Genomic DNA, 10,786 nt, shown 5'->3' with positions numbered 1-10,786 from the left:
ACCCATGTGGAGACAGGGGAAAGAGGGCACCACAAGCTCTCCCTCTCAATGCAAATCAAGTTTGAAGTCACACTCCTACCAAAAAGGAAGGTGAGAAGGGCAGTAACAGAAGTTGAACCACACACCAAACCTGAGATGCTCTGTGGTTACTGCAAATGTTTGGAGGACAGCTGGGAGCTGAACTTGGAAGGGAGGGTAGAAGTACATGGATCAAAATTACAGCAGAAAGTGGTACCTGCAGTATAAAAACAATCCAAAATGTGGGAAAACCCCCAAAACTTGACACCAACCAAGCCCAGGCCAACAGTGGTGCTTCAAACACACCCAACCTCCAGAGCAGCCATGACTGCAGCTGCTGTAACACACTGGATTCCTGGTTTTTTTCTTTAATATAAAAAAGCAACCAAAAGTCATTAATGTCCCCGTCCCAGTCCATAACCAGCCCCTCTGAGCTACTCGGCTGTCCAGAGCTTGAAGGTTCTGTCGTAGGAGCAGGTGGCAATGAGCTGCCCATCCAGGGAGATGTCCAGGCCCATCACCTTCCCCTCGTGCCCTGCCAGTGTCTTCAGCGGGGACCAGCCAGGGTGGGTCCAGATCTTGGCCGTGTTGTCGTAGGCGCCCGTGAGCAGGAAATTCCCATGGTTGGCTGCACAGGAGAGAAAGGGAGAAGTGAGGCTTGCAAATGAGAACATGGCATCCCTGCTCACCAGCACAGGCCTTGCTGAGCTGCATGTGTGGATGTGAGCTGCTGGAGGGGCAGGGATAGGGAGCAGCAGGGACTCACGTTCAAACCTGACGCCAGTGACCAGGTTCTGGTGGGCAGGGATGGTGTAGATGCACTTCCTCTGCCGCAGGTCCCACACCTTGCAGGTGTTGTCCCCACTGCCCGTGGCCACGTGGTACCTGCCAAGGAGGGGAGGCAGAGCAGTGTTTAGGGAGTGGAGTTTGCATTCACAGCTCCCACATCAGTGCCAGCTCCCTCCTTACCCGTTTGGGGAGAAGTTGATCCCGTAAATCTCCTTCAGGTGCCCTTCCAGGAACATGATACAGCGGCCTGTGCGCAGGTCCCACACCCGGCCAAAGGCATCCAGGCCTCTGCAAGTACAGGATCACACACTGGGCTGGGCTGGACCTTACAGATCATCCTGGCCACGGGCAGGGACACCTCCCACTGTCCCAGGCTGCTCCCAGCCCTGTCCAGCCTGGCCTTGGGCACTGCCAGGGATCCAAGGGCAGCCACAGCTGCTCTGGGCACCCTGTGCCAGGGCCTGCCCACCCTCACAGGGAACAATTCCTAATTCCCAAAATCCCATCCATCCCTGCCCTCTGGCAGCGGGAAGCCACTCCCCCAGCAGCAATCCCTTGTCACAGCAAGCCCTTCATGCAGAGCCAAGGGCAGCTCACCCAGTGCCGGCGAGGGAGCCGTCGGTGTGGAAGGCGATGTCGTAGACCCCCTTGCTGTGCCCCTCCTGGTGCAGAATCTCCTCCTGCGCCTCCAGGTCCCACAGGCGCCACGAGTGATCGTAGCTGCAAGATCAAAGCACTCCTTAAATCAGAGTCACTCAGGTTGGAAAAGCCCTCCAGGACCATTGAGTCCAAGTGTTAACCCAGCACCACCACATTCACCACTAACCCGTGTCCCCAGATGCCACATCTGGGTGTTTTTTGAACACTTCCAGGATGGTGACTCCACCCCTGGGCAGCCTGTTCCTGTGCCTGGCCACCCTTTCTGTGAAGATGTTTTTCCCCAATATCCAACCTAAACCTTCCCTGGTGTAACTTGAGGCCTTTTCTCCTGGTCTCCATGTGACTCCAGGGAGAATAACAGGATATTTCACCAACTCTGGGAGCATTTCATTCCCACCTGAGACCAACAGTGTCTCACACAGGGGCAGGGAAAGGAATCCCTGCTGTCACTGACACTGCAACAGCCCAGCTGTGGTCACCAATGGCCAAGCCCTGCCCTGTGGCCAAGCCCTGGCACCACAGGGCCACCAGCTGGGCAGCCCATGGTCATTTCTGGAAGCCAATGCCTAGGTGTCCGTACCAGGTGGTGCCCAGGAACCTCCCTGAGGGGTGCCACATCACACGGGCCACTCGCATGCTGTGTCCCTCGATGTCTGCCACCGGCTCATCACTGAAACACAGAACAAACCATTGGCCACTGGCCACAGGGGTCTGGCTCAAGCCAGGCCTTTGCCCACACATTGTGATGGCAGCAAAAGCTCTGCTGATGAAATCAAAGCAGGCAGGAAGATCAGAGCTGAAGCCAATGATTCTGAATTCTGCCTTTGGGTCACACTCACAAAGCTCTGAGTGAAACCCTTTCTCCACAACTCCTGTTGGTTGTAAAGCTCTCCTGGGATGACGATGATGATAAATGAAGATTAACAAGGCCCTTGTCATTAGCGCTTTTGGAAGTACAGAAACAAACTACAGGGAGTACTGTACTAATGCAGGGAGTTCTGAGAACACAACATCCTGAACTGCACCAACTCCTGCTGACCTGCAGGATGCAGGCAGACAGGATGGAGGGAATATTTATTCTCCCAGAATGACAGGCAGCAGGTCAGGAGCATTCACACACGATCTGAACAGCACTGAAGTTTCTTTCCAACAGGTTAATTAAGAGACATGGTCACATGAGCCTAACAACCCCCTGTCCCTTTGCACAGGGGTGCTTTTGCTGTTAGAGACTAACTTTCAGCTAAGGATAAACAACTGTGGCTCTGGGAGCTGCCTGCCCTTCCCAGAAGCCCTGCAGGCTCCACTTCTCAATCAGGTGATGCTGAGGCTCAATACCTGAACCATTCTCCTCTTCCCAGGCCTGAGAGAGGTGCTGCCCATTTGCCAGAGCTCCTCTGTGCAGTGGCAGCCACTTGTTTGCAGGACGGGCAGAACTTTTTGTGCCTGGTTGTGTATTTGGTCAATCCCTCTCCAAATCCTGGTGCTTTCCAGCCACTCAAAAATTCATTTATTAATATCCAAGAGGGGCAATTTTCTCCTAAGTGAGCTGTTGGAATGAAACAGTCCCCACACCTTCTATCCATCACCCCCAGCACTTCACCAAAGCCCAGCAGCAATTCTGCCTCAATCCCTTTCAGACAGTCTCCCTCACCTTGGCTCCCTAATCAGGGTGATCTCTCTTCCTGCTGAAGAGGGTGGCACACACTGAGGCCAGGGAGTGCACTGGGGTAACTACAAGAAAAGGTCATATTGGCAGGAGGATGGTAAATGTGTGGAGGAACATGGAATGAACCCCAGCACAGCAATGCTGCAGCTGTGCACATCTGGAACAGTTCTGACCTTTCCAAGTTCCAGAGTTTGACAGAGCCATCAGCTGCACACGAGGCCAGGCTCACGTCCTTCTTGTCCAGGGACACCGTGGCCTTGGGGTGGAACACGATTGCCCCCACGTTGGTGCTGTGTCCTGAAGGGCAAGGAAAACCAAGATTCAGAATCTGCCACAGTTCTCCAGAAAAGCAGCATCTCCTTGGCACTGGTGAGGGAGGTGCCAGTGAACACTTTCACTGTGTCCTCAGTGCTGGGTGACACTGCCCTGTCACCCCCAGCCAAACTGCACTTCCAGGAGCACCCAAGGCAGAGCACCCACCCAGAATAAAGGTTTGGAACCCTCCAAGTGCAGACAAAATTCAACATATGAATCAAAGGATTTGTCCTCACATCTGTATTGAGCCCAAGTTGTGACCACTACTCAAAGAACCTCACTGTTGTCAAGTGACCTGCCCAAAACTGCTGCTGTTTCTAACTCCAGTAACTCAAACCAGGTTTGGAAACCAAACCAAACTGTTCAGAAACAGCAAACTTGGAGCTGAAGTTTGAGCTAAAGGCCAGGTCTCCCTTCTCATTTTATGACACATTCCCATGCTCCCAAGCCAAGGGATGCTCTCAGTAAGACAGAAATCTGCCCAAAGACAACATTTTAGACCACAAAGTAATTCAGATGTGGGAGATCAGCACAGAGAGGAACAAAAGAACCAAAAGCCCGAGTGAGAGCCCCTCGCTACCTCGTAAGGTGTGAACCAGGTTGCAGTCAGGCACAGACCAGAGCTTGCACAGCCCACTCCTGTGGAAAACAAGGAATGGATGTCAGTGGAGAAGAACATCAAGGAACAGATCAATGTTCCTTGTTCAACCAGCTCAGATCAATGAATCTCTGATCAGCTCTAAAATGAGGTGATCAGAGCTCAGAGCAGCCTCTCACGATTCCCAAGTCTCCAAAACCATTCCTGTGCTCTCCCAGCCCCCAAAGCAGGTGCTGCCAAGGCAGTCTCACCAGCAGGCTGTGGCCAGCAGTTTGGAGTTGGGGCTGAAGTGGCAGTAGGACAGCGGGCGATCGTCCCCAATCTGACTGCAGAAGTTATTCAAGGACTGTAACAAATACAAAGATAACCATCAATAAATGACTGAAGTACAACAGCCCAGAGCTATCCCCAGCCAAAGCCTGAGGTGAGGGAGGCAAATGTGCACAGGAGGAGGCAGAGGCCCTTGGAAAGTCACTTTCAAAGGGAGATGCTGCCTCAGAGCCACTCCAGCTCCAGGCAGGAAGGCCAGGGCCAGCCTGGCCCAGGTGGCCCAGCATGGCCTGGGGGCACAGCTCAGCCCCCCAGGGCCACCCATGGTATGTGTCCCCCCAGCCCCAGAGCTCTGCAGCTGCAGCTCTGACACAGAACTGGCTGGAGTTTGGCATCTGTCCACAACTCATCCAAAGAATCCAACCAGACAGACGGGGCAGAGGGGAGAAGTAAATCCTCTGGAGCAAACAGGATTAGGGGGGCAGCACACGCTGTGTCTGAGCCTCTCTGTTTGGTTAAGCTGGCAATCTGGCTTAGCATGCTCAGAAAGGGCATCTTAAAGTCATCCCAACCATGTTCAGCACCCAGAACTGGGTATTTCCCTTGCATTCCCTGGCTCCCCAGCAAGAGCCAGGAATACATTCCTTCAGCCTCACAGGTGAGTGGCAAGGCAAGACAGGGATGTCTCTGCATCCTCTGCCACGCACAGGGACAAATTACATCTCCCTGGAGCACTCTGAAGGAGTCAGAACGTGCTTCAGAGACACAGGGAAAGAGAGGAAAAGCAGAACTTCCCAAGATTGCAGAGACTGATGTGCATGTGGACAGCACCTCAGGCAGCCGAATTCCTGCTGGGCTCTTTGGAGGATCAGCAAACCTTGTGAACACAGCAGTGGAGCAGCTGCCAAACCTACCCGCAGGGATTTGTGCAGCTCCTGCCTCTGGGATGTCCTGGTGGCCTCAGGAATCTCCTTGAGCAGCCGGGCCTCCTCCAGCCGCTTCGCTGCCCTGGGGAGAGCAGAGGTGGGGTGACAATCCCCAGAACTGCCCCTTCCCCACTGCTGGAAATGCCTTTTCCCTGCTCTTCTCTGCATCAGTCCCTGAGAGCTCAAGCTCTGGGCTCACTGGACCTGCCTCCCCATTCCCTGGACCATGCTACCCACAGTGGGATTTGCACTTGGCTTTGACAAATGTTTTCCTGTTTTCTCTCACCTGGGGAGTGAATAGTTGGCCAGCCACAGCCTGGCTGTTTTCAGACTGCGTGGGCCTTCATGGTACCAGGTTTGCTGATACTGTAAAAACAGGAATAAAAGTGACGGAAAAGCCCTGGTGCTGCTGCCCCTGCATTCATCCCGCTCAGCTCCTCCCAGCACCTGCCCCCAAACCCTGCTGTGCTCTGGCCTCTTTTTAAGGGCCTTCTACACAACTGAGCCCCAGGAAAAGGGATTTGGAGAGATAAATCAAACTCTCTGCCCTACAGATCCAATCCTGACATGCTGCCACTTCACTCAAAGTTCCAGCTGAACCCCGACTCATCTGCATTTACTGACAAGTAACTCCCTCCTTGTTTACACATCACCTACTAAGGAGAAAGCCCAGAGCTGCAGAAATTACTTCTTACAGTAAAGCTCAAAAATAATAAGGTAAAAGAGACTCAGAAGAGAGACAGAAGCAGAACGAGTAACCAAAGGCAGAAACAGATGCAGCAGAAGGAACTTTTTTTTTTTCTTCCCAAGCGTGAAGGAAAGTAAGGGACTTGCTACAGTAGGTAAGAGCCTCCTGGTTTGCACAGTGAGTGCAGCACAGAGCAGGGTCTGTGAGTAAAAACCACACTTGGTGCTCCTCACTGAGACCAAACATTGCCACAGATTTGTGAAATGGGCAACATGGAAAAAGCCTAAAGGGATGCCATGAGAATTCACAGGCTGGCCAAAGCCAGGAGTCCTGGATATATCAGAGGTGGATATCCCATCCCTCCCTCAGCACTGAGGGGACAGGAGACACCCTTACCTCTTCTTTGGACTTTTTGGACCTGTCATCATCTTTCCTGGTCTTTTTTAACGCATCTGTGCCGACCACCGAGAGGATGTTCCTTAACCTGGAAAGGAAGTCATGAAGCTGGATTTAGTCAGTGAAGTCTCAGCTCACCTGACAAATATCCCTGTGACATTCCCTCTGCCTTGGGGTTCTTAGAACAGAAATCCCAGACTGGTTTGGGCTGGGAGGGACTTTAAACCTCATCCAGTGCCATGGGCAGGGACACCTCCCATGGTCCCAAGCCCCAGTGTCCAGCCTGGCCTTGGGCACTGCCAGGGATCCAGGGGCAGCCACAGCTGCTCTGGGCACCCTGTGCCAGGGCCTCTCCACCCTCCCAGGGAACAATTCCTTCCCAATATCCCATCCATCCCTGCCCTCTGGCAGTGGAAGCCATTCCCTGTGTCCTGTCCCTCCAGCCCTTGTCCCCAGTCCCTCTCCAGCTCTCCTGGAGTCCCTTCAGGCCCTGCAAGGGGCTCTGAGCTCTCCCTTGAGCCTCCCCTTCCCCAGATGGAACACTCCCAGCTCTCCCAGCTGCCCAGTGGCACAGCACTGACACAGCAGGGCTCGCTGCAGCCCAGCTCCCAGGAGAAGCTCAGGGATTTGTAGGTGGCCACTCCCTGTCTGCAGACACAGCACCTCTCCCTGCGCTCCGCAGGGCCCTCTCCGAAGAGCGTGATGGGCTCGCCCAGGGCCCTCAGGCAGGCCTTGACCTCGCAGTCGTCCGTGGACACGTTGATCTGCCGGGCGCGCTTGCGGCGCTCAAACTCCGCCAGCACCTCGGCCTGCCGCTCGCTCATGTGGTCCTCGAGGTCAAACACCTCCCCTGGCACACACACAGCCTGAGCACACGCAGCCAGCACGGCCCAGGGGACAGCTGGGGCTGGCAGGGACCCCTGCACATCACCCAGGGCATCGCCCTGCCCCGGCAGGGCCACCTGCAGCAGGTGACAAAGCAGGGTCTGGGATGTCCCCAGAGAGGGACGCTCCACACCCTCCCTCAGCTGTCCCAGAGCCCCTCAGCTGTCCCAGAGCCCCTCAGCCCCTGGGGAGATCCAAGCACGGATCCAAGCCCACCCCTGACTGCTTTGAGGTGCTGCCCAGAGAGCAAGTGACACATCTGGAAGTGTCACATCTGGGGGAGGGATAGGGAAGGGTGCTTGCACACGCTCACCGCTGCTGATGTTGATGTTGCCGGCCTCCATGGCAGCCTTCATGCCCTCCTTGGCCAGCAGCCCCGCCTCGCCCTTGGCCAGGCGCTCCCGCTCCTTCTCCTCCAGGCTCCCGTAGAAGATGGGCGCCCGCTTGGCCGGGGCAGCCTCGGCCTCCTCCGCAGGCTTGGCCTTGGGGGGCTGCGGGGAGAGCCACAGCGGGCACAGAGCACACAGCAAACAGCCTGGCTGTGCCACAGCCGAGCTGTGCCAGCAGAACAGGGCTGGGCACCGAGCAAACACCCCCTCAGAATCCCACGCTGGGTTGGGTTGGAAGGGCATTGAAGCCCATCCCATCCCACCCCTGCCATGGCAGGGGCACCTTCGCTGCCCCAGGCTGCTCCCAGCCCTGTCCAGCCTGGCCTGGGACACTCCAGGGATGGAGCAGCCCCTGGACATTGAGGTTTTTGCCACGAAAGTAAAATGCCACATTAAATTGCTGGAATCAGGCAGTGTTGGGTCCCTATTATTCATTATCTGCAGAGGTATATTTTGAAAGAGCTTTAGAACACAGAGCTTTTCGTCCTCCTGCACCAGCACAGCCAGGAGCGATGCCGCGCTCCAGCTCCTTGCCCCGGAGAGCCGCCAGGACCGGGAAAAACGCAGGAAAACACGCGAGCCTTCGGGCTCCTTTAAGCAGCTCCGCTATCACCGGTACGGCGTAAACCCCACACAGCAACAGCAGTCGCGACCCCCGCGGCCTCTCCCGCTCCTGCGGGCCCGCGGGCAGCGCCGCGGCCGAGCGGGGAACGGGCCCGGAGCCGCCCCCATCTCCCGAACACTCACCTCGGGGGGCCGGGCCACACCGCGCGCCGCCGGTGCCCGCGCGGTGGCCATGGTGGGAGCGGGACCGGGAACAAGCCCAGGAACGGATAAGAAGGCTGGAAGGGGAGCGGGAACCAGAGAACGGCAACAGGGCGAGACTCGCCGCGCCCCGGCGCCTCACGGCCACTTCCGGGTCGCGCAGGGCATGCCGGGAGGCGTGGCGGCCTCATTGAGGGCGGGTCGCGCAGGGCATGCCGGGAGGCGTGGCGGCCTCATTGAGGGCGGGTCGCGCAGGGCAGGCCGGGAACTGCATCGCCCTTTAAGGGATGAACACGCAGGGCACGCCGGGAGGAGTGGCGGGGGAAGCGGGACGCGCGGGGCACGCCGGGAGATGCAGTGCCCGCTGAGGGCGGGACGCGCGAGGCACGCCGGGAGATGCAGTACCCGCTAAGGGCGGGACGCGCGAGGCACGCCGGGAGATGCAGTGCCCGCTGAGGGCGGAACGCGCGAGGCACGCCGGGAGATGCAGTGCCCGCTGAGGGCGGAACGCGCGAGGCACGCCGGGAGATGCAGTACCCGCTGAGGGCGGGACGCGCGGGGCACGCCGGGAGATGCAGTGCCCGCTGAGGGCGGGACGCGCGAGGCACGCCGGGAGATGCAGTGCCCGCTGAGGGCGGAACGCGCGAGGCACGCCGGGAGATGCAGTACCCGCTAAGGGCGGAACGCGCGGGGCACGCCGGGAGGCTTGGCGGGCCCGCTGAGGGCGGGAGCGCTCGGTCCTGCCGTGGGTCCCGGTGTCGCCGGCCGCGATGCTCCGTCGGAAGCCGACGCGGCTGGAGCTGAAGCTGGACGACATCGAGGAGTTCGAGAGCGTCCGGAAGGAGCTGGAGGTGCGCGCGGGGCCGGGCGCGGGGGGCTCGGCCCGCCCCCGGCCCTGACCGGCCCGTTCGCCCGCAGAGCCGCAGGAAGCAGCGGGACGAGGCAGAGGCGGCGGCGGGCGGCGAGGAGGCGGCGGCGATCGGAGCGCTGGGCACGGAGCACAAGAGCCGCGAGCAGCTCATCAATGACCGCATCGGGTACAAGCCGCAGCCCAAGGCCGGCGGCCGCACCGCGCACTTCGGCACCTTTGAGTTCTAACGGGGCTGCCCCGGGGCCCCCGGCAGCCCCAGCCCCGCTCAGCCGGGGGGGCCGCGCCGGGCGGGCCTCGCCGTCCCCCCCTCTGCGCTGTTACATTTTTGGTTTTTAAGTTTGGTTAACATGCCCGTGAACGCCCCTTTGCCGAGTGTTTTGTTTTAAATAAACATGTATTTTTTTAAAGAAAAGAATAATCATCCCACGAGCTGCTGTAAACGGCTGCAGTGACCGCGTGGGGGTGGAAACAGCTCGAGCACCCCGTTCCTGCTCCTGTGAGCAGGGGGATAAATCTCTGGGAGGAACCTCTGGGAAAGTGATCTGGTGAGCTTAAAGCAGACAGTGGAGCGTGGCCACCTGAGCCTCCAGCCCTACCCGCTGGTGGCCCCACTGAGGAGAAGGCCCTGGAAGTGTCTGATGAGTGTTTTGGGATAACGGTGCCACAGTTCTGGGTGCCAGGCACTGCTCTTTCCTTTGCCGAGGCAACCAGGAAAGAATCCCCCGTCTGTTAAATCAGCCAGTCCCAAATGCATCCCAGAGCTGCTTCCCCATCCGTGTCACAGCCGGGAATGGCTGCAGCCCTGGATCATGGGCTGGGCACATGGATGTGGAGAAGCTGACTGAGCAGCTTCTCCTTTACACTTCCCTGTTCCACCTCCATGCAGCTCTGCTCAGTGTCACCCCAGCTGCCCTGGTTTGTCACCCTTGGGATGGAGCTCAGAGCTGTTTGCTGCTTGGATCAAAGGCCACCAAACAGTTCCTTGTGGCTGGTGTCCTGTGAAAAGGCCGAGGGCACATGGATTTCCTCAGCAGGTCCCTGGATTTACCATCAGGTGCCTGGGCAGGGTGAGGTCAGATTTGATTTAGGTGAGAGGAAGGTGAGGTTTGGGGCAGAGCCCACTCAGGAGGAGTCTGACAGTGGAGGACACTTGACAGGAGGAGTCACAGAGTGGGGTGAGCTGAGGGAAGCAACTTAAAAGCCTGAGCAGCTTCTTGGTGCTCAGGGAACTCTGCTCCCTGCAGCCTGGGGAAGGAGCAGGGCAGGCTGCCACAGCCCTGGGCCTGCACCAGGACACCTGCAGGGAATTCAGGAGCTGGAGGCTCTCCCTGCCTCTGGCCAGGGCTGTTTCCTACCATCTTCAGCACAATGACCAGGTCTGGTTTTTGAGCATTCCTCCAAAGTGGACTTCAGTGAATTTCAGGCTTCCCATGTTGTAGGTGCATTAAATTTCAGGTCAGGCTGGGAAAATGTACAGAACTTCAAACTTTTCCAACTGGGAAGAGCCCCAGAGCAGCCTAGAAAAGAGCTGCTTTTCCTGTCTAACACCA

The 10,786-nt window shown here is 57.6% G+C and overlaps 2 protein-coding genes across 2 annotated transcripts; one reads left to right on the top strand and one right to left on the bottom strand.

Annotated features, from left to right (window-relative positions):
* Positions 1 to 370: 370 nt before the first annotated feature.
* Positions 371 to 8,552, bottom strand: PRPF4 (pre-mRNA processing factor 4). Its single transcript, XM_053961724.1, has 14 exons — positions 8,348 to 8,552; positions 7,525 to 7,702; positions 6,990 to 7,176; positions 6,327 to 6,414; positions 5,529 to 5,608; positions 5,231 to 5,324; positions 4,298 to 4,392; positions 4,029 to 4,087; positions 3,307 to 3,430; positions 2,048 to 2,137; positions 1,405 to 1,527; positions 988 to 1,095; positions 785 to 903; positions 371 to 646 (listed from the first exon to the last, which is right to left on the bottom strand). Exons 1-14 carry the CDS (start codon positions 8,396 to 8,398, stop codon positions 453 to 455), a joined length of 1,590 nt encoding a protein of 529 aa, XP_053817699.1. The 5' UTR covers positions 8,399 to 8,552; the 3' UTR covers positions 371 to 452.
* Positions 8,553 to 9,013: 461 nt separating this feature from the next.
* On the top strand, positions 9,014 to 9,603 carry CDC26 (cell division cycle 26). Its single transcript, XM_053962322.1, has 2 exons — positions 9,014 to 9,216; positions 9,284 to 9,603. Exons 1-2 carry the CDS (start codon positions 9,136 to 9,138, stop codon positions 9,461 to 9,463), a joined length of 261 nt encoding a protein of 86 aa, XP_053818297.1. The 5' UTR covers positions 9,014 to 9,135; the 3' UTR covers positions 9,464 to 9,603.
* Positions 9,604 to 10,786: the final 1,183 nt, after the last annotated feature.

This window comes from Vidua chalybeata, chromosome 21 (assembly GCF_026979565.1).
Source record: "Vidua chalybeata isolate OUT-0048 chromosome 21, bVidCha1 merged haplotype, whole genome shotgun sequence".
Classification (NCBI taxonomy): Eukaryota; Metazoa; Chordata; class Aves; order Passeriformes; family Viduidae; genus Vidua; species Vidua chalybeata.
This window is presented reverse-complemented; position numbering and strand designations above follow the sequence as displayed.

Bases quoted from the DNA above. Each gene is read 5' to 3' on its own strand.
- PRPF4 (XM_053961724.1), bottom strand. From the start codon at position 8,398: ATGGCCACCGCGCGGGCACCGGCGGCGCGCGGTGTGGCCCGGCCCCCC. The intron at 7,703-8,347 runs GTGAGTGTTCGG...CTCTCCCCGCAG, and splicing joins GTGTGGCCCGGCCCCCCGAG to CCCCCCAAGGCCAAGCCTGC. The intron at 5,325-5,528 runs GTGAGAGAAAAC...TGCTCTCCCCAG, and splicing joins GCCAACTATTCACTCCCCAG to GGCAGCGAAGCGGCTGGAGG.
- CDC26 (XM_053962322.1), top strand. From the start codon at position 9,136: ATGCTCCGTCGGAAGCCGACGCGGCTGGAGCTGAAGCTGGACGACATC. The intron at 9,217-9,283 runs GTGCGCGCGGGG...GTTCGCCCGCAG, and splicing joins GCGTCCGGAAGGAGCTGGAG to AGCCGCAGGAAGCAGCGGGA.